At 40.7% G+C, this 22,739-nt stretch overlaps 3 protein-coding genes across 8 annotated transcripts in view; 2 read left to right on the top strand and 1 right to left on the bottom strand.

Moving 5' to 3' along the window:
- Nucleotides 1-1,669, top strand: part of LOC6037893 (probable phospholipid-transporting ATPase VD) — a 147,367-nt gene extending 145,698 nt beyond the window's left edge. For all 6 annotated transcript variants that reach the window (XM_038256454.1, XM_038256453.1, XM_038256456.1 and 3 more), the window contains one exon: nt 313-1,669. In XM_038256454.1, coding sequence (XP_038112382.1) covers nt 313-379 — 67 coding nt within the window. In that variant the 3' untranslated portion in view covers nt 380-1,669. The remainder of the gene's footprint in view (nt 1-312) is intronic.
- An 8,326-nt stretch (nt 1,670-9,995) lies between these two features.
- Nucleotides 9,996-13,286, bottom strand: LOC6037892 (transmembrane 9 superfamily member 4). The gene is made up of 8 exons (XM_001847703.2): nt 13,057-13,286; nt 12,545-12,939; nt 12,325-12,480; nt 11,987-12,267; nt 11,718-11,927; nt 11,063-11,664; nt 10,864-11,002; nt 9,996-10,805 (listed from the first exon to the last, which is right to left on the bottom strand). The coding sequence occupies exons 1-8, from the start codon at nt 13,069-13,071 to the stop codon at nt 10,705-10,707; spliced, it is 1,899 nt and encodes a 632-aa protein (XP_001847755.1). The 5' UTR covers nt 13,072-13,286; the 3' UTR covers nt 9,996-10,704.
- A 4,092-nt stretch (nt 13,287-17,378) lies between these two features.
- On the top strand, nt 17,379-20,738 carry LOC6037891 (DNA topoisomerase 3-alpha). The gene is made up of 3 exons (XM_001847702.2): nt 17,379-17,657; nt 17,716-18,349; nt 18,408-20,738. Exons 1-3 carry the CDS (start codon nt 17,508-17,510, stop codon nt 20,675-20,677), a joined length of 3,054 nt encoding a protein of 1,017 aa, XP_001847754.2. The 5' UTR covers nt 17,379-17,507; the 3' UTR covers nt 20,678-20,738.
- The last annotated feature ends 2,001 nt before the right edge of the window (nt 20,739-22,739 follow it).

Raw genomic sequence — 22,739 nt, 5'->3', positions numbered from 1 at the left:
CGCTCCCTTTTTTTTAATTGTTGTTGTTGCACCCCCTTTTTATTCCTGTAATAGTAGATGAGGTGGTAAGTAATGATACCTCCACCGTGTATTGATCTTTCGCACGTGGGCGGAATGGTACCAATTGCTGGCACGTGCTTAATAACGCTAGTTAATTTCTGGTTCAGCACCATCGCCATATTGGTTTAGCGTAATTGAAATATTATTTTCTTTTTTGTTTGCCAGGTAGCGCACGTGTGTTTTAGCTGCACTGTTGTTTCTATGTTTGAGTTAAAACCAAAAATCATAACCAACATTTTCGTTCCATTTCAGAACCGCCGATTACCGGACTGCGCATAAGACTGTGACAAACGCCAGATTGCGGACGAAGCCAGCGTGAAACGCGGAGCAGAAGTGGTAGAAAGTGACGGGATGCAAGACGATTCAGCTTAGTTGTGTTAATTTTTAAATCTTGTTTATCTTTTCGCTCTCACTTTCGTTTTTGTAGTTGAAATCTGCTTTTTAAATAGTCGATTACCGGGTACGATGAAATATTTATTTTTTAAACTAACTGCACTTACTCTCATTTGTGATCCTGCGAAAGCTCAATTTGTTAACAAAAAATCTTTACATAAAGACCAGCCATATCCTAAGGAATGCATTCACATTCACAACAACTATTGAACATTTGAACGCGGCCTTAAATCCAAATAGTTGTTCCCCTTTTTGCATTATACACGAAACCTATTGGAATAAAAATCAAATTAAAACAATCGAGTTTTTGGAAGAGCCTGTAAATATTGCCCAACTATTTGTACAGCTAAATAGCAACAAAAAAAAGGTAAAACAATAATCAGCTGTTTCCTCTATTGGGCGGCCTCCGCGTGTAGAAAATAAAGCAACAAATGTGACTGTTGAATTTGCTTGTTAAAAAATACCCCCCTAAACTAATCCCACTTATTCGGGAACGATAGCAGAATATTTCACTGACTTCACACGGATAAGAAGCATTGAAAATGCATTTCGCAGTACCATGATACGCTTAAAAATAATAAAAAAAACTAAACTAGAGAAAAATAAACGTCCCTCTTCGCTACGCAAAAACAAATTAAAAAAAACTGGAGAAAAGCAAATTAGCTAATAAATACAACAAAAAGTGGCTGTGACACGACACTGAGACGAAGGGAAAAAAAGAAGGGGGCGAAATCTGCTGCCGATCGGAGAGGGATTGAGGACGACAATAAAGACAACGCGAATCAGAATTGGAAATTTGCGCTAAAATTAAGACTAACCGCGAGTAGCTTATCCTTCAATCAACAAATAATTACGAAAGTGTAGTATTTTTGGCGCGGCTCTCCCCTAGGGACCACCATTGTTCTTGCAAACACGCTGACGACAATTGTTAGTTTTAAATTACAAAGCAAATAGCAAAGTCCGATAAGTTTACGCTGCAAAGTTATAGGCCTAAGGGTAGGTCAAAGTGAAAAGGAGCCTAATACCAATATCTAAGTGAAGTTAAACACAACAATAACAAAAAAAAATCGTAAGCTGTACATAACAAGATACATAATGTGAAACGAAAACGGTAGCAAACGTAAATCAAAACTGTTATGTAAGTATTATATTTTATTCGTATAACGTAACGCGCCGAGATTGAGAGGAGTTTTATAAAGAAAAGTGTAAAAAATTACTTCAAATGTGTTTCTAATTTTGATGACAGCATTTTTTCATAGTCAGTGAAACAATACAATAGAATCTTTTTGCTAGTTTTTGGGGTTATTTCACTGCTTTATCGACTTAACAAAAAAGAAAATTTTGAGCAGCTTTAGAGGATTATTTGGAAAGGCCTTCAAACATAGCGAATCCCATAGCTAATAGGATCTTTCTAATACAAGCTAATGGTTTGGTAATAATTTTTTTCAACATCCTTCTTTTCTGAACGGCCAGGCCAACTCCCAAGATAATTCATTGAGTTGAATGCTCCAACAACAATACAGTTCTGAATCAACGGGTGAGGAAGAAATGTAGGGATCAAGAATCCCATAGCTAATATGACCTTTAAAAAATTATTGATTTCAGCTTTTTATAAAAAATTTTCGAAAAAGGCCTTTTATTTTTGGATTTTTCTTTTTTGCTGAATATTAGGGTGTTCAAGCTGGATGACAAAACACACCTACCACTAGTGTCTTCCTTTTTATCTACAAGGACTTCGCCGCCCTGGGCTCCTAAGTGTATGACAGTATGGCACGAAGCGACGGCGCCGAATACCCATATTTAAACAAAGGCCGCGGGATTCGAACCGCCGACCTCCGGAATGTGAGTCCAGTGTGCGGTTCGATTGATCCACACGGGCGGGATAAGTTTTAGGAGGCCATGGCAATTTTTCAACCTGACCTGTCTAGAAGCACAAGAAGATTTGAAAATTGAATGGAACACAAACATTAAAATAAAATGGTAACAAAATTTGACAAGAAATAAATACCTATATAAAAAAATATTTAAACTAAACTTTTTTTTTCGGAATGATCAAATGGTCACAAAATGTGAAGAGTAAAATTGTTGTTGGGCTAAAGCAAATTTTAATTTAATTTTTTGTCCGAAAAATTAGGAGATGTATTTTTTTGCTGAAAATGTAAATTTTAATTGAAAAAAAACGTTACTTAATCCACCCTTAGGTGGTTGTTGCCTTCCTCACATTTAGAGAGTAATGCTATCCAAAATAGATACACAAGGGCGGACCTTTCCGTGTTCTTTCAACTTGATTCATTATTCATTCCATCAGATTGGGTAGTTAGATCTTCATAATTCAGGGCACTTATGTGCTTATAACTTTTGATAGGGTTGTCAGATCTGCAATCTACTGAGCTCGTTGGAAAGGTCTTTTGATCACCTGTCCAACAACAGGGCGCATTAAAGATCCAGACAACGTTTTCATCGAAATATCTGAGATCCGGCCTCTAAAAAGTTCATAAATATTACTTAGGTGCTTAAACTTTTGATAGGGTCGTCAGATCTTCAATCTTTTGAACTCGTTGGAAAGGTCTTTTGATCACTTATCCATCGACAGGTCGCATGATAGATCCGGACAACGTTTTCAACGAAATATATGAGATCCGGTCTCTAAAAAGTTCATAAATGACACTTAAGTGCTTATAACTTTTGATAGGGTTGTCAGATCTTCAATCTTTTGAACTCATTTGAAAGGTCTTTTGAATACCTTTCTAAAAATGTATAGCATGACAGGGTTTCATACAAAAACCACCCTTTTTACAATCTTCCGGACTTTTGTTAGAATCGTTTTTCTAGCATAACTTTTAAAGTACTTTACTAAACTTTATAATTTTCAATAGCGACTCATGGGACCCCAAGACGAATGAGACCAATACGGTCCAAATCGGTTCAGCTAGTGCTGAGATAATCGAGTGCATATTTTTTGATGCACAGACCCACATCCCTACACACACACACACCCACACACAGACATTTGCTCAGAATTTGATTCTGAGTCGATATGTATACGTGAAGGTGGGTCTAGGAGGTCAAATTAAGAAGTTCGTTTTTCGAGTGATTTTATAGCCTTTCCTCAGTAAAGTGAGGAAGGCAAAACGTAATCGAGGGTCTCGGAGCACCAAAACTTCTTAGCATGGTGCTCCCAACGATCCATTGCTTTAAAAAAAACAGGAACGTGAGCGGGGGATCCCCACGTTTCGTAGATTCAGAAATGTAATGCTGTTTGAACACTCGTGCTCAAACTCAATGCAATTCAACGAATCATCTTTGCGGTGAACTTTACGCAGTTGGCCTGGCCTTTAACATTTGTGATGTTTCAATGCAATTTAATGCAATGGGGCACTGCAATTGTTAATAATGACAAGAGGATGCTAGGCGTTAATCAACCTAAGGCATTTTCCAGGATGCCCTCGAAAGACTGGCTGCGCTAGGGTTAGATTAGATTAGATTAGATGAAAAAAAAAAAACGTAATCGATTTTAAACTTGGTCCTACACAGTGAACATTGTACCTAAATCGTGTTATTGCGTTTTGAATCAAATTTGGCGCAATAAAGCTTTTTCTATTTTTTTATTTGTTTAGGACATTGGTAAACTAAATTTAATTATTGCGTAAAACTTTCTACTTACTTTTCTTGTAATTTTGAACGTCGGAACGGCCACTTTTCTTTTCCAAAAATATTTAACAGAATGGAAAATTAATACCTTTCAATAACAGTATAACGGTATCGAAAAGTAAACTTTTTCTATATATTTTTTATTTGAACGGTCAATTAACTTAAGGGGTTACATACATGTGAATCGGCAAAAATTGCAAAGGTTGGTTTGAGCACACACTTAAACTTTTTTTAAATCTGTTTTCAGGTCATTAAAAATATACATTTTCATCTATTAACAAAACAAATTTGAAGACATTTGGTTGTATAATTGCCGAGATATAGCTATTTGAAGTTAGCAGTTTCAAAAAAACTGTGTGCATGACGAAGGGCGATTTTCAAAAAAAAAAAAATATTTAAAAAAAGATAAAAATATTTTTACGTTTTTCATACCAAAGTATGGCCCGCGGGCCAAATGTGATTTTTGAAATGTGATTTTTTGTGGCCCGCGAACCCATTTTGAATGATAAGGTAAAATGGTCCTTTGGACAACCTGTAAAGTGATTTTATAATTCTTAAAATTAAGGTTTAGTGAACATTTATAGTTCTGTTACTACAAATTCGATACTGAATATACCAAAGAGATATTTTGTTTTAAGTCTATTTTATTAAAACAATTGAATTTTGTTTTATTGAAAATTATGTCGAAAACTTCATTAAACATTTTTGAAAATGTTACAACAATTGTGAAGACAGCAAAAAATAGGTATATCATAATTATTGAAGAGTCATGATGCAAAATTTAAATGGGCTCGGCCCCAAACATTTATTAAACTTATGAACTACCCACCTCAGGATTCGAACCCATGACATTTGGGTTACGAATTGAATACATAACATCTGATTTAGGCTGATCAAAATCAATTGAAATGTTATTGAAACTGACGGAACGTCAGGAATATGTTTGCAACCATTTGTTATTTAAGCCGTTGCAAATATTTTTCAATGTTTATGTCGTCACCCCCACTCTTCAAAATTAATTCTACAATCAAAGCGTAAATATTTTTTTTTTTTCATAACTCTGTTTTTTTTTATTGAAACAGAAGTCTTATCAACTCAATACAATCGAAAATGCATTTTTTGCATTGATAATCATATTTAGCTTGTTTGGGCTCGTTTTAAATTATCTTGAACTTTTTATGAAATTACTATATTCAGCACCGTATCGTTTTTTTATTTGAGAAAAAATAACCAATTGAATAAAACTGTTGGAAAAAATGTTTGATCTGTAATATTCAAATAAATGACAGAAGTGTCTAAACAATCAGTTTAAAAAAACTGCAGCTGGTGGATGAATTTCGAAATTTTACAATTTTAAATAATGTTTTACATAGCCTTTTTCCACATTTGGCCCTCAAGCTTATGTGAGCTTCGAAATTTGGCCCACCATTCAAAAACTTTGAGCACCCCTGATATAAAACCTCAACATACAACATCATTACTTTTTTGCCTTCCTCATCTTACTGAGGAAAGGCTATACAACAGGGGTGCTCAAAGTTTTTGGAAGCCGGGCCAATTTTGAAGCTCAAATGAGTTTGTGGGCCAAATTCATAAAATAGGTTATTTGATAACATTAAATTATTTTAATTTAAAAGACTTCAAAAAATAAGTTTTTTGTTATTAAATATTTTAGTTTATTAAAATAATAGAAAACATTAAATGACAGTTTTCTATCACTATTGTTGATTTTATTGTTTTAGGCATTTGAAAATAAAAAATTGGTTGAATGTACTTGTGTTTTCACTAAAATTTTTGAAGTTTTTTTTTTGTAATCTGAACAATTTATAGAATGGCGTAATTTTATCTTTGAATCTTGGTGTATCTAAAGAAAAATAGTTGAGAGCCAGAATTTCAACATTTCGCTGAGAAAAATGTTAGAATAACATTCGTCAAGTTGATTTGCAATCATTATTTTCAAAAATAATCGACAAATCGACGAAACAAAACATTTATAAAATAAAACTGTTCACCGAAAATTTACTAAAATTCAATATATTTTTGAATGTTCAAAATGATTCAAAGCGCAGAGGAATGCATTTCAATTGAATTTAGCTAATTTCACTTAACAATCAGAAATATTAGAAATATTTTGAAAAAATAGTTTTTGCCCTCATTTTTTTAGCCAATTTTTCATAGTGGAGGAAAAGGAGGGTTAGTCGACAAAAGCATTGTAAAATATTTACAACAGTCTTATTTCCCCAATTTAACATTTTGTCTGCCTGAATCAGATGGTATTTAATCAGATTAGTTATCCAACTGTCAAGAGTTCAAATCCCGAGGGAAGGTTTCTAAGTGCAAAGTAAGATTTGAGGGTCAGTTCATTAAAAGGGTCATTTATACTTTCAAATTATTATGGAAAACATATATTTTTGCAATTATTACAGATTTCTACCTACGTCAAATTGAAACGCATTTTAAACATTTCCAAACATGTTTGAGGAAAGTTTGGACGATATTTACTAGTTTCACTCACATTAACTCTCTAACGCCCATGGTTATACCAGAGCACCGCTAATTTTTGCTTTCAAAATTTAATTTCTTTGCAACCATACATTTTTTCAACTTGCTTCAACCTGCATTTGCTTATATAGAATGTTAACATCAAAATTTCATAAAATTCAGACGATCCAGTTAAAAATAATGTAGAAAAACGTAAAAAAATCTCGATTTGGCTTTGGGCAGGAAGGTGTTAAAATGTGTGAAATTGTATCAAATATTTTTTTTTAACAAAATCTTCGTGTCGTAAAATAAATCATTAGTTTTTTTAAACAAAAAATAGAATATAAAAGTTACCATAAAAAAGATTAAAAGTATAAAATCAATTTACTTTAGTGGTCAACGGGCCCAGAGCTGAAAATGTCAGGGGTCCTGACGCGAAAATCGGTGACGCATACACGATTTTTTCAGATCCATTCACTGAACCGCAAAACCGTGACATAAACAAACCCGAATCAGTCGTGAGTGCCCTAACTCACTGAGCAGCTGCAATGCGAGGCAGTAGTCGACCAACGCTCATTCGACGTTGCACGCACACACATAAAGAAGCAAGTTTTTACACAAAAAGTTGGTATTTATGTGTGGAAATGTAATTTTGAATATAAGTTATGGTTGTTTTAAGTGTTTTGCACAGTATAGAACCATTCACTTGTTTAAAAATAGTCAAAATAATGTTTAGAGAGGATTTTACGAGTCAGTCATACGACACGAATTGAGTGAGTGTAGCTCATTTTTTCACGTCTCTCATTCTCCAGCAGCCGACCGGCACGAGTCAGGCGGCAGTGGTTGAACGGACACAGTAGGCTTACAGTCAGATGCTAGAAGTAAACTGACATTTTGGTTTGCTTCATGTGTACGCTGGGTTGGAAACATTTTGCAGGCCTGAACGGGCCATTTTACATGATCGTTCAAAATGCGGGCCATACTTTGGTCACCCCTGCTATACAATCACTCGAAAAATGTTTTTTTTTTATTAGACCTCCTAGACCTACCTTCATTTGTACATATCGACTCAGAATCACCAGCTGAGCAAATGTCTGTGTGTTTGGCTGTATGCAGACATGTGTACCGAATAATTGTCACTGGAATATATCGTCACTGGGTGGGCCGATTTTGACGGTGTAGGCCTCATTCGATTCGTCTTGTGGTCCCATAAGTCCCTATTGAAATTTTCAAGATTTAGTAAAGCACAACAAAAGTTATGCTTAAAAAAACGGTGTCTGTATAATCTTGACAAAATGTGTGCAGGTAGTCTGTTTTTTTACTCATCACTTATTTTTATTAGGACTTCCTAGGTGCTGAGATCACGTTAGGGGCGATTCATAAATCATGTGGACTCTTTAGGGGGGTTGGAATCAATTTACAAATGAGAGGAAGTAACGTTATTAAACATACATACATTCATTTCTTTAAAAAAACGAAAAGTAATACTAGTCAAGATTTGTATAATTTGAAAAATGAATTGACTCGACACATGGACATTTGACTTATTTTTTTTTGAATTGCAAAAAATGGTGTACGCGACTCGTTGCAAAGTTAAATTTTGATTTTTCCAGCGCTCGTCGTATTTATATACGATTCGTGATGAAAAATTCTGGAGCAACACGAGAAAAGGGCGGATAAGCATTTTGACAGCTAAAACTATTTTGCAAATTCCGAGCCAGCACCATGAAATAAAGGGTAGAGCAATTCCAGCCCAAAACAGGAATTTTTCAGGTACTTTTTTCTCGACCCTTTCCGATTTCAATGAAACTTTGTAGACATGTTATCCTTCGCTTATATAAGCCATTTTTGTGTATATGGAGCCAGTTCCACTCGATAATGACATTTGAGAAGGGCGTAAGTGTTTTAAATATTTTTGTAATTCGGAATTTAAATATTTCTGTATTTTGAAGCCGTTGCATCGTATCAAAAAGTGGTCAAAGACAAACTTGTAGGAATTTTGACGGGCTTTTCGATAAAAATACACTGAAAGAAAAAAACACTCCACTTTTATGAGATTTTTTGATTTTTGAGTTTAAAAGTCAAATTTGAGGGGGAGCCCACGATTTTTTTTCGTTCAAAATTTTTGTGAAGATAGCCTAAGATGTTACAAAAAGACTCACGAAAAATGCAGGATGGAGCATCTCACCTAAAAAAATACAAAAATCATTTACTGAAACTGTTTTTTTGAAAAGTGCTCTAAACGTCAAAATTTTCAAAAACCGAATACGGGAATCGATTCTCCATACAATTTTACATAAAAGTCTCCATATCGACTACTATCCTAAGTCCAATCCTTGTAATGTTACAGCGGTTTTAAAAATAAAAATGTTGAAAAATAGGTTTTTTGATGGTTTTTGGCAATTTCTATATGACAGACTTGATTTTTCAGTCTCGTAAATATTTTTACCGGAAAGCTCGTCCAATTTCCCATAAGTTTGTCGTTAACCACATTTCAATTGGATGTATGAGCTTACAGATATAAGCTAATTACATTGCTCATAGCTGAAAACATAATATTTTTTCAGTGTAGTATAGTAACCTGGATAGTAAATTAGCTTATATCTGTAAGCCCATACATCCAATTGAAATGTGGTCAAAGACAAACTTATGGGAAATTGGACGAGCTTTCCGGTAAAAATATTTACGAGACTGAAAAATCAAGTCTGTCTTATAGAAATTGCCAAAAACCATAAAAAAACCTATTTTTTCAACATTTTTATTTTTAAAACCGCTGTAACTTCACAAGGATAGGACTTAGGACAGTAGTCGATATGAAGACTTTTATGTAAAATTGTCTGGAGAATCGATTCCCGTATTCGGCTTTTGAAAATTTCGAAGTTTAGAGCACTTTTCAAAAAAACAGTTTCAGTAAATGATTTTTGTATTTTTTTAGGTGAGATGCTCCATCCTGCATTTTTCGTGAGTCTTTTTGTAACATCTTAGGCTATCTTCACAAAAATTTTGAACGAAAAAATCGTGGCTCCCCCTCAAATTTGACTTTTAAACTTAAAAATCCAAAAATCTCATAAAAGTTGAGTGTTTTTTTCTTTCAGTGTATTTTTATCGAAAAGCCCGTCAAATTTCCTACAAGTTTGTCTTTTACCACTTTTTGGTACGATGCAACGGCTTCAAAATACAGAAATATTTAAATTCCGAATTACAAAAATATTTAAAACACTTACGCCCTTCTCAAATGTCATTATCGAGTGGAACTGGCTCCATATACACAAAAATGGCTCATTTAAGCGAAGGATAACATGTCTACAAAGTTACATTGAAATCGGAGAGGGTCGGGTACAACCGATTCCCTATTTGGCATGGAATTGCTCGGTACAGTTTTTCTTTCAACGCGGCAGAATAAGAAACCAGTTTAGTCTCAGCTCAGTGCTTGAGTTTATTTCCATGCGTTTTTTTTCTTGGGCTTATGCTGCATTGCGAATTGAGACGCACTTATCCTCGACTAACTAAATATCTAAACGACGATTGAAGGAAATTCCTAATGCTTCTCCTCCTAGCTTCTTTCTCATTGTTCATTTTATTTGCAAGTTGTTTTTGTTTTGTTCCTTAGTCATCTTTCACTACTGATAGGAGGTTGCATGATAGTTCTTCTTCCCCGTTTTTGTCTGTCATTTCGTTTGGCTTACATACAAACACTTGCTTTAAAACTTAGTCCCAGTTGCACTCTCGCCTCATTTTTGTTTGTTGAATAATAAGAGTTTCATTTTAGCCTAAAACAACACATAATTTATACCAGCCAGCTTATGCTTCTGCTCGCGCGCGCGCACAGTTAGCAAAAAACGATTAAAAACGGTCCAATGAGAGATTTGAGTTTTTGTTTTGTTTTCTTTTTTGCCGTTGCGCCACACAGTCAGCGTAAGTAAGTGTAAGATCAAAGCGCTGGATCTCGCGTTCTCGCCATTCATCCCTTGGTTACAAGCCGCACCCATCCGGTTCCCCGCATTCACTCTCTCATCGCGCATTCAGAGTTCGATTATCATTCGGTAGTTTTTTTTTAGCGTATTACTTAGCGTGTTTTAAACGAGTGTGAGTGTGTCGGTGTGTGGTTTGTGGGTCAATAAATTAGTCAATCTTAACGGCACCGTAAATCTTGCGAATGAAACTGTACGCGGCAAAGAAGCCGATTGTTCCCGTCAGGACATAAAACGTGATCACCATCAGTCCTGGAAAGCAATGGTTATTTAGGAATTGCATCTGATATTTCTTAGTGGTTGAGCTTACCCGTGTATCCTAAATACAGCAGCGTGGGGATAAATTCCGTAATTTCGAGCTTCGTAAAGAAGTAGAATATGCTGTAGAACAGGATGTAGACGGCGGAGCCGCCGGACACGATGAAGCTTCGCCACCACCAGCGGTAGTCCTGGAAGGTTTAAAATTTGATTAGAAAAGAAGTTATTTAGATTCTTTTTAGATGATCTACCTCGGCGCACAGCTGGAAGTAAGTCATCACGATCGAAATCTGGCCACAGCTAACGACCAGGATGCAGAACACGAGGAACAGAAATCCAAACAGGTAGTAAAACTGGTTCTGCCAGATGGCGGAGAAGATGAAAAACAGCTCGATGAAGACCGCGCCGAAGGGCAGAATTCCAGCCATCAGGACGCACAGCCCCAGATTCATGTACCAGTGCTGATGGGGAATCTGCCGTGGGATCATGTTCGTCCGCACCGGGTGCTGGTAGGCTTGCTTGCGGAACCCGAAGTAGTAGCCGAGGTACACCAGCGGCAGCGAGATTCCGAACCACAGCAGCAGCAGGGCGACCATCGTTCCGAACGGAACGGCTCCGCTCGAGTCTTTGTCCCAGATGAAAAAGTTCAGGATGAAGCACGTCCCAAACACCGTTCCGGGGAAGAGCGTGGCCGTGAGGAACGCCGCCCTCTCCCAGTTTCGTCCCTTCATCGTCTTGTACAGACGGGCGGAGAAGTATCCGGCGATCAGTCCCATGAACACGTACAACATAATGCCGGCCGTCATCAGAGCGCCTCGGGACGAGGGCGAGAGCATGCCCAGCATGGCGATAACTGCGAAAGAGAAGAATTACAATGTAATCTTAACGAAAATTCAATCAACTCACTAATCGTGATGAGCGCCATGAAGAAGATCTGAATGCCGCTGCCAATGACCGCAGCAAACAGCCGCGGATGGCGCGGCGGACGGAACACGTCCCCGTGCACCAACTTCCAGCCCGTTTCCTCCAGCGTGTCCTCGATGTTGACGCTGTCGTCGGTGTTGTATTTGGCAATGTCCCGGCGCAGCGTGCGCACCATGATCATCGTGAGAATACCTGCAACAAAGTTTTCAATCAATTCCCATGAACGACAAATAAACATTCGTCCAACTCACCCGACAGGAAAAACACCACCACCAGCGAGTTGATGATGCTGAACCAGTGGATCTGGACGTCGTTCATGCCGAGGTAGATGTCCCACCGGGAGGCCCACTTGACGGACGAGTCCTGCCACTCGACCGAGTACGTGAAGAACAGCTGCGTGTGGCCAGCCTGCGGCGTCACCGGCTGCGGCCGGGGGTTCTCCGGGAAGCTGCACGTGTCGCCCTCGAAGCGCAGTTCTTTCGCGCCCACCGACAAGGTTTCCACCTCGAAACCCACCACGCGGTACTGGTTTCTGAAAGTTGGAAAATTTAGATTGTGGACATTCGAGTACTTCAACGCGAAATCTTACTCGCTGTGAAGATGGTAGAACAGTCGGAACTTGAGATGGTTGTTGATGTACGCGTTGTCGCCGTCGATCTGTCCCAAGCGATAGCCGTGCTCAAACTGGAGCTCGTTTGTGTCCGGATTGATGAACTTGGTCGCAACCGGCAGATTGTCAACGATTCTAAAAAGAAAAATATCTCAAATTATACCACACTCAACGAAACAAACCCAAACCCAAAGCATACAAGTGAACAAAGTACTCGTGCCGAATCCGCTCCGCCACCTTCTCCGACTGCTCGCGGTCCCAGTTGAGCGGCCGGTCCTTGCTGTTGCACAGCAGCTTACACCGCACGTTCTCCGCCATCCGGACCTCGTACGGCGTGTTCACAATCCGATCCCCCCGCAGCACCTCGCCCAAATTCTCGCTCTTGTACACCAGCGTACCGTTCTTCGGCAGGCAAAACTGCAGCGAGTAGTACTCGTACGGTAGCTGCGTGTGCGTGCTGGTCATCTTGACCGCCTTCACGTCAATCTTCTGCCCCTTGCGGAACTCGACCGGAGCCACCCCGGGCACGTAGAATCCCCGCACGGTCGTGCAGCATTCCAGCAGGACGACGGCCAGCGCCAGCACGGTCCCAACCTGTGGAGAGTTGACACGACACAAAGTAAGAAGAGATTTACGTGTCAACTTTTCTCCTCTTCCCCAGAAGCAGAAAACAAGTTCGTCGGAGAAAAGAAAGTCCAACTGGCCACTTACCCTGGTTAGCTCCATTTCTGCGTTTCCTTTCCCTAGTAAATAACCCAAGCCGCACAGTTGCTGTGTTTAATTCATTGGGGCCGCGCGAAATTAGAACGAAATTTAGCAACTAAAAACAGGAAAGTCCACAGAAGATCCACCGAAATGCGAAAGGATTTTCTTCTGATGGCGATAATCTCCTTCGCTGCGACTTTCTTCGCGACGACGACGTTTTCTTTTGTGGCATTTTTTGACAGATTTGCGTGTGTTGCTTCGTCACATGCGACGGCGTTGTTCACCTGCTTTTGTTGTGCGGGATGTTGCACCGCGGGGGAAGACACCAGATGCAACATTCAAAAAATATAAACAAAAAGATTCGTCGGATTCGTACTTTAGAATTTCGCTTCTTCGAATGTCCCAAGTATATTAAACGGTATTTACCGCAATCAATTTTGAATAGTTCAATGCAATCAAAATATTTCAAGAGAATCTATACCGTATACCGCGGCAAATCAAAATCACTTCAACAATAATGTTTATGACATACACATCAATTGAAAGTACCTTACATTTGCCCTAAGAATCAACATTGGGCAAAGGATTTAACGATTCGCTTGCTATTATACGAGCTAATATGTAGCGTGACGTTACAACGGTGGAGAATTTTGTTCCTTCAATATTTTTTAGAAAAAAGGTTGTTATTCATTTTCATTATATTAAATCAAGACTAACATTTCAAAAAGGCGTAACATTGAATATTTGGCCCTTTTGGAATGTTAGTCTTGATTTGAAAATTTAAAAAATATTGTTTTCGGAAAGATCGGAAAATTTCACGAAAGAAACATATTACAACATTCAGTGTTGCGATTCTGAGCGCTCATCCGCTCATGAGCGAGCATTTTTCGCTCATTAGTGAGTAGGAGCGCTACGCGAGCTGGCTCACGTTTGCTCCTGCTCATGTTTGCTCATAAATTTTATGAGCGAAAATGCTCATCGCTCACGCTCGCGCTCATGTTTTGCTCATTGAGCAAAATGAGCGGTCTTTTTTTACCTGTAAAAATAATGTATGTACAATTACAAAAAAAATCAGTTTTTGTTTTTTTTTTAAATGGAGGCTGTAATAGGCTAATCTCAATAATATTGGGTGAAGATATTTTTTTATAAATTTTTATTTTGAAGCTTGTTGAGGAGTCAGAGTTTAGATGACAAATTAGGATTATAATCGTTATCTGAAGAAATAATCCGAATTATAAAAGTAAAGTTGATAAAAAAGTAAGAGTGAATGTCAACAATTTAATTAAACTGAAAATATCTTTAGGGAACACAAAAATGTTTTCTTGGAAAAAATATTACGTCATTTTTTTTAAATCATGAACGTTTTGAAGTCTGGGCACCTCATCTTGTTTAATAAATTATTTTTAAATAATTTAGCATTATAAATGTCAAATCTGTGTCTTAGATGAATTTCAATAAGCTATCTTATTTATAGGAGTCTCTCGGGGCAAGACAGTGAAAAAACCAGGACAAACGAGAGTTACTCCGGGAGCAAACGGGAGGAATCGAGAGAAACTCGGAGAAATGAGAGAAACCATGCAATTCTCGTTAGAAATGTCACTTTGACATTGATGACGTTTCTTTCGGAATGTTATGTTTTCAATCTGGCGCGACGACAAAAAATGTTTTGTTCAAAATGCGGTTCGTTTGTAAATTGGTTGATTTTAAACTGGATTTCTTTTATCCCCAGGTATACGTTTCGGTAAAGGGTGAGCACGATAATGTTACAGCACATGCTCCGCTGATTCTGCCGCATGTGGAACTCGATATCGCTGATTGGTCACGTGTCCCCGCCCGTTCCCACGTTAAACGCCTGACGCAGGTTCTGTGGGATGAACTTAACCCCGCTACCACCCCACTATGGTACATTGGGTGGCCAAGTTTCAAAAAAGTGACCTTCTCCAAATATTTTTTGGTATTTTTTTCTCGAAAGTAAACATTCTAACTAAGAAAAATCCAAATTTTCAAAGCTCTAAGTTTATTCGTTACGGAGATACGCAAGCTGAAAGTCAAAAAATGGAGTAAAAAACTAGCGTTTTTCGTAAAAAAGGCTGATTGTTTAATTTTAACATAGCTCAGCCATTTTAAATGTTTTACTAGGACAAATATACATCGTTGGAAAGGTAATGAGATAAGCTTTGAAAATATTAATAGATAAAATGTAGTTTCTAAACCAAAAACTGAAGTTTTCATCGAATAACTGGAGCATTTTTTTTTGACAAATCATATTTTTTTGTGTTTGTTAATCGAGTACTTTTTTTTGCTAACCGATGCTAAACATGAAACTAAGATCACTTGAAAGATTGGATTATAATCTAACATTGCTGAAATTTCCAGCCTGCGATTTTTTTGCGTTTTCGGAGATATGCCATTTTGAACATTTACGTTTTATCAAAATTTGCTGCAATCTACATATGCGCCCGTTTATTTCACTTGCTTTGCTACCTACTTCGTGGGCATCGTCGCTTCAAAAATCAATACCTGGTTTCAAGAAGTTCGAAATGACTTTATTGGAATTTTCTGTTGCCTACATTTAAAATTGAGTACCTTAGTCAAAATAAGGTATTCGTACCGAAGTTTCTCAAGCGAAACTGGAGAATCTCAGTTTGATACCGGAAAAAGAATTCAGCAAAATGTTGACTTAGCATGATGAATTTCTGCGATCAATCCATGAAACTGATTCACATTTAAGTTCTATGTTGGTTAGTATAAAACATCATAAAAAATGCCTTTAACATATCCTGAAGCTGTCACAAACTCTATTTTTATCGTTTTACTTCATAGTTAATATTTTGAATAAAATTAATTTTTCTGTTAGGGTAGGGGGTCTCAAGTTATATGGCATTGACTCACAAAAAGAAACACACAGCAGTAAATAATAAATATTTGACTTAAAATGAATTTATTACGCTTAACAAAATTTTGTTGGAGGAGGAGAGGGGGTGGGGGGTGAAAGAAACAGGAGGGAGGGGTTGTGTCCTTAAAGTGGGGATGTATTAGCTTATCCATAATTTTATAATATAAACTTGCAATACAATATATACGCAATTCTGTTGCACTTGCAAATGTATGAAAAGACTATTTATTATAAACAAACAACTATTTAAAAACATGAAAAGTCATAAAAATCGACGTATATCATTTCAATACCATACAATTACCCAAATTTGCATGAAAAAACATTTAAAAAGCAAAAAAATAATTTGGCCGCCTGTTTGTATGGAGATGGCCCATAGTGCACCCCAATGTCCCCATTTTTTGCGCAAAACAATCACAAAATTCCACAAGGTATTTTACCTCAAGGTCACTTTTATCGGCCGGAATGGGCCGCTATGATCCCACTGGAACAAGGACATCGCAATGAATGTTTTTATTCCTACTTTTTTTGGCATTGACAATTTCTCCGCGTGAAACAAACCGGTCAAATTTGTAAATAAACAAAACGTCATTTTCGCTCTTCTCTCGTGTTTTGCTCTTTTCTCTCTCAGAGGAACCGAGAAGAAACGGGAGCAAACGGGAGGAATCGGGAGAAATCTAGAGCAACCGAGAAAAAAAAACTGAAAAACTACCAAAAGGAAAATTTCAGAGCAAACGGGAGCAAAGTAGATGAAACGGGAGAAACTTGGAGTAATAAGAGCTACTCTCTTGCTCACTGTCTTGCCCCGAGTGCGGTAAGCCACCTCCAAATTGGGCGAATGGATAAAGGCGCAGAAAACTCCACTCAACGGCGGAAACCTCAAGCTACTGGCATCACATCTCCAACATCTACCTTTCACTCAAAAAAATCGGCTCTTCCCCACTCGGTCAGCTGAGTCGGTAACGTGGTAGTAAACAAACCAAAAATAGATCAGAAGAGAGAGAGGAAAAAGAGAGAGAGCAACATTTTTGCTTCTCTCATTTTTTGACATTTTGTGCAGGGTTGAATCAACAACAGTAGAGGCTAGCTGGAAATCAGAAATATAAAGTCCAAAACCGGTTGCTTATCAGCTGTAAAAGCGCATTTAGTGCAGATGTCAAAACAACTTAGCTGTAAGCCACAGCTGGTAAAGCGCTTCTAGTGATGCAATCTGACTAGTTTTAGTGCTGTTTGGTTACTTGGGTAAGTGAAGATGTTGCAATCAGCTGCAAACCTAGATAGCCGCCTGCAACACCATTGATCATCCTAAACAATGCAACATTTGTCGCGCGACGTGCTAAACTTGTCTATACTAAAATTATTTAACAGTGTACGTGACAACTACCCCCAGCCCACAGAGCAAGTGAAACACAAACCACAATCGCGCGCGGCTTTCTGTCTTTCAAATTTCATTCATGTTGCGCCTCGCGGATGTAAATAAACCTACCGGGATCGTGTGTTTCGTTTAATTTCCTGGAATTTGCTGCTAATTTGTAAGAATTTTCAAGAGTCCTCGCGATTAATGCTGCGCGCGGTTCTTGCCGTAACCGTACGGAAATTTTGCACCAAACCGTCCACCTGCGATGCAGCAATGAAGTATCTGAACGTAGCGGAGAAAAACGATGCGGCCAAGAATATTGCGGCCCTGCTGTCGCGGGGCGCGTCCCAGCGGGTAAGGATTTTGAAGGTGGGTTGTGGTTCAGTTTTTGAAGGATTTTTTTCTTGGACAGCGCGAGGGATACTCGCCGTACAACAAGATCTACGAGTTCGATTACAACCTGCGCGGTCAGCAGGTCAAGATGGTGATGACGTCGGTGTCGGGGCACTTGTTGAACTTTGAGTTTTTGCCGTCGTTCCGGGGGTGGCACAGCTGCAACCCGGAGCAGCTGTTTGACGCGCCGGTCCGGAAGGGTTGTACGGAGAGTGCGGAGAAGATCAAGCGGACGCTGGAGCGGGAGATTCGGGGCTGCGGGGCGTTGGTCATCTGGACGGATTGCGATCGGGAGGGGGAGAATATTGGGTTTGAGATTATTGAGGTGTGTCGGGCGGTGAAGCCGCAGATTAAGGTGTTGAGGGCGAAGTTTTCCGAGATTACGGCGGCGTCGATTAAGCGCGCGGTGGACAATTTGGCGGCGCCGGATGAGCTGCAGAGTGAGGCGGTCAATGTGAGGAGCGAGTTGGATTTGCGGATAGGGGCGGCCTTTACGCGGTTTCAGACGCTGCGGCTGCAGAACGTGTTTCCAGACAAGATCTCGAACAGTTTGGTGTCTTACGGGAGTTGCCAGATTCCGACGTTGGGGTTTGTCGCGCAACGGTACAAGGAGATCGAGAACTTTATTCCGCAGGCGTTTTGGAAGATTAAGCGTAAGGATTTGAGGGGGTGTTTTTGGGGATTGAAATTGATCGTATTTTTTCGTTGCAGTGAATCATACCATCGGGGAGCTCACGGTGGAGTTCAACTGGTCCCGGAACCGGCTGTTTGACAAGCAGTGCTGCGAGGCGTACCTGATGCTGTGCCAGTCGGAGCAGATGGCCAAAATCGTGAGTGTGACGAACAAACCCAAGAGCAAGTGGCGTCCGACGCCGCTGGACACGGTCGAGCTGGAGAAGCTGGGTTCGCGGAAGCTGAAGCTCAACGCCAAGACGACGATGACTATCGCGGAAAAGCTGTACACGCAGGGTATAATCAGCTATCCGCGTACGGAGACGAACATGTTTACGCACGACATGAAGCTGGCTCCGCTGGTTGAGATGCAGGCCGGACATCCCGAGTGGGGGGACTTTGCCCAGAAGGTGATGCAGTGGGGACCGAATCCGCGCAACGGGAAGAAATCTGACCAGGCCCATCCTCCGATCCATCCGACCAAGTTCGTGACGAATTTGAGCGGGGATGAGAAGAGGGTGTACGAGCTTGTGGTGCGACACTTTTTGGCCTGCGTGAGCAAGGACGCAGTTGGTGCGGAAACCATCGTGAACGCGGTTCTGGCAGAGGAAGAGTTCACCGCTTCCGGGCTGTGCATCCTTGAGCGGAACTATCTGGAGGTTTATCCGTACGATCGATGGAACTCGAAGGAGATTCATGCGTACCAGATGGGGAACACGTTCGAGCCGACCGAGCTGGGACTGCACGAAGGCTCGACGACGGCGCCGAACATGCTGACGGAAGCGGACTTGATTGCTCTGATGGAAAAGCACGGCATCGGAACGGACGCAACGCACGCGGAACACATCAACACGATCAAGGAACGCGGCTACATCGGCGAAGCTGACCGCGGCTTTCTCGTGCCTGGAACGCTCGGCATGGGACTCGTCGAGGGCTACGAATCGATGGAACTTCCGCTGGCTCAACCCAAGCTTAGAGCCGGTCTCGAAGAGGACCTCAAGCGGATTTGTGAAGGACAAAGGGATCCTAAAGTTGTCCTCCAAGAGCAGATCCAAAAGTACAAAGAAGCGTACCGGGTCATCACGGAAAAGGCCCGAGCGTTGGACCAAGCCATGGGTCAACGCCTCCAACAAACCCCGCGCGACGCCCCCACCAACCAGTTCAACGCCGCGGGACCTTCTTCCATCCAGGAGGTTTGCAAGTGTCCAAAGTGTTCCCAAATGATGTGCCTCAAGACGAAGAAGGACAACAGCGGCTACTACCTCGGCTGTCTCGGATTCCCCGACTGCAAAAACTCAGTCTGGTTCGACGACAACATCAAGGAAGCTTCCGCGACCACCGAAGTCTGCCCCAAATGCGCAACCGGCAACAAAAAGCTCGAGGTCAAGTTCAAATTCTCCCGTTACTACGCCATGCTCAACCACACCAACAACGAATCCTACAAAACGTGCATCGTCTGCGACGACAAGTTCCGAGAAACGCTCGGAATCAACGACAGCAACGTCAAGCAGTTCCGCTCAAACGGCATCCGGACAGACGTAACAATCCCTCCCCGAGGAACCGCCCCACCCAACAACGCCCCGCGCCCACCATCCCAAGCCCCCTTCTCCGACCGCTCCAGTGGCCGCGGAAGCGGAACAAGCACGACCAGCCGAAACTGGGGCTCAAACAACGACGACGACGACGATCGCCGCGGTGGCGGCGGAGGCGCCATCTCCACCGGTCGCACCAACAACACAACCTCCGCCGGAGGCGGCAGCAGTGGCTGGGGCAGCGGCAACCTATCCTTCAATAGCTCCACCACCACCTCCACCACCAACACGTGGAACCGTACCCCGGCACCACCTCCACCCGCCCGTGGCCCACCGCGAAGCGGCAACGACGACGAGGTGCTCTGTCGGTGCAATTTGCCCGCCAAATCGCTCACCGTGCGGAAGGACGGGCCCAACCAGGGTCGACCGTTCTACGCCTGTCCCAAGCCCAAGGACGAGCAGTGTCAATTTTTCCAGTGGGCGGATGAGCCACCGCCGAGTGCACCGAGTGGTGGGGGAGGTGGAGCGGGAGGAGGTTACAGTTGGGGTCAAAAGAGGCCAGCGCCGACGTCGGATGGGGGCGGCTTTGCGGGGGGAAGTCGTGCGGCGGGAGGATCGTCCGATTGGGGCAGATCGAGTGGGGCTGGTTCTAGCAGCAGCAGCAGGGGTGGAGCGAAAACCGGAGATAGGGCGAGGGCGACCAGGAAGTGCGGATTTTGCCGGCAGGAGGGGCACACCAAGGCCAAGTGTCCTCAGAGGGAAAATGCGGATTATTAGCGTTATGAGTTGCGTTAGATTAACTGTTATTTTGTACATTTATAAAAGCATTTTTCATTATATAAATTGTACAGTTAATTATTCGAAATGTCCTGTGTTTTTTTATTTGTCATGTCATGTGTAAGCGCGCCTTGCATCAGGTGAGAGAGTAAACGTTTGACCCGGTCTTAGTTGTTGAGTGGCCGTTAAGGCCGTTAAGCATGGAAGCAAAGGTCGTCAGTTCGAACCCTGAGGTGGAGTAAAAAGTGGTTTAGGTGCTCTCCCCATTCAAGCCTTCGGACTCCTAGGTTCGAGCAGAAACTTGCAACAGAGACCACAAAAGACCTGGGGGTCGTTAACGTGGATGGTTTGATTGAGTTACACGAAATAAATATACCATTATTTTTATTTAACATTTGGATAATTTTACGTTATGTTCATGTTGAATCTCCAATATTTTTTTTAGGTTTTTTTGTGTTTAAACCTTAATTCTTGAAAGAAAAGCACATCTGAAAAATATTTTTGAAAAGCTGAGAAAATTTCCTATATTTTTTTTCGGGAAATTAGTTTCTGAGAATTCGAATCGATGAAGATGATTTTTTCTGCCTGTAATTTTTAACTAACGAGTGACGATATCTTATTTAACAATTTAATTATTTGTGAAATCTTTTCTTTTTAATAAAAAAAAACTTCAAAAATGTAACATCAAACTTACCTTTTTATAAGGTCTAAAGAAATATAATTTTATTTGTATTCAGAAGATCATAAAGTTTCAAAAAAAAAAAATCAAACCATCCACATTAACGACCCCCGGGTCTTGTGTGGTCTCTATTGCAAGTTTCTGCTCGAACCTAGGAGTCCGAAGGCTTGAATGGGGAGAGCACCCAAACATAGAATAGAGAAAGATAGAATTGCCACTCATTTACCGACCGGGGGACAAAACTGTGCTGCCTAACTGATGCCAGCGGCGAAACGGGGAACTACAACACTCTGCGCATAATACTGTCAAGAATGTGGAGAACTGGTTGGCACATATATATCATTCATTAAAAATGTAAAATGATTTTAAAAAAAACATGGAAAACAAATCAAAACAATTTATGAAAATTCAAGATAAGTGCATCCCTTAACTAGGATATTTTGTTTTAAATAAGATTAAATGATTTTTATTTCGCATCAGTATCTTTTTTTCTAAATTTCAAGATTATGCCAAATAAGATGACACCCGTTTTCACTTCTCCAAGACATCTGTTTTGTCATGTTGACATTTCGCTGTCGCTGTCAAACCAAGTGAAGAATCGGAAGAGGAAATGACTATTTTGCCGTTCGGAGTGAAGAAAAGTGGTCGTGGTGTTCCAGCAAAGACTCCGCACTCCAACTTAAACCGCAATTTGCGCCTAATCCTAACGTTCTACCGCCTTCACTAGTCTCGTCTTTTCATCTGGCTTCCAAGGACCATTTCACATTTTTGATTGCCAACTGAACGTCAACAAGCCTTTTTCCATCTGTCACTGTCAAACAAAACGCACCCTCCAGAATGCACAGGGCAGTTCCATCAAAGTGCACAGTGCGCATTTCGACTGAAGTTCCCCGTTTCGAGCAGTGGTGGCGCTGTCGGCAGTGTCGCTAGACGTTTACAAGGGGGAATCGGCAAGTGGCAATTCTACCTATCTCTATTCTATGACCCAAACCTCTTTCTACTCCAAGGAACCTTCCACCCCAGTGTTTGAACTGACGACCTTTGGATTGCGAGTCCAACCGCCGCCAGCGATGACACCGGAGCAGGTTTGGTTTGGTGTGTTGTTTGTACTTATGGCATGGAGACGACTCCTACACCTGGAATGACTTAACGGCCTAACAACCAAGGCCGGGACCGACATTTTACTTTCTCATCCGATGGAAGGTTGGAGCAGAAGGGAATCGAACCCAGAATCATCCGCTTACAAAGCGGACTGCGTAACCATTCGGCCACGCACTGCCACTGTAAATAAAAAGATCAATAATGTGTGTTTTTTAGCAAACATTTTAATTGTTGTATTGTTCGTCGTTTCAAATTTGGATTCCAGACTTGTTTAGTATGTTA

This window comes from Culex quinquefasciatus, chromosome 2 (genome assembly GCF_015732765.1).
Source record: "Culex quinquefasciatus strain JHB chromosome 2, VPISU_Cqui_1.0_pri_paternal, whole genome shotgun sequence".
NCBI lineage: Eukaryota > Metazoa > Arthropoda > Insecta > Diptera > Culicidae > Culex > Culex quinquefasciatus.
Note: the sequence above shows the minus strand (reverse complement) of the source record. Positions and strands in the feature narration are given on the sequence as shown.

Coding starts and splice junctions, on each gene's coding strand:
- LOC6037892 (XM_001847703.2), bottom strand. Junction 11,003..11,062: donor ACTTCCAGCTGTGCGCCGAG/GTAGATCATCTA, acceptor TAAACCTTCCAG/GACTACCGCTGGTGGTGGCG. Junction 10,806..10,863: donor GCTGTATTTAGGATACACGG/GTAAGCTCAACC, acceptor ATTGCTTTCCAG/GACTGATGGTGATCACGTTT.
- LOC6037891 (XM_001847702.2), top strand. CDS start 17,508: ATGCTGCGCGCGGTTCTTGCCGTAACCGTACGGAAATTTTGCACCAAA. Junction 17,658..17,715: donor CGCGGGGCGCGTCCCAGCGG/GTAAGGATTTTG, acceptor TTTCTTGGACAG/CGCGAGGGATACTCGCCGTA. Junction 18,350..18,407: donor GGCGTTTTGGAAGATTAAGC/GTAAGGATTTGA, acceptor TTTTCGTTGCAG/TGAATCATACCATCGGGGAG.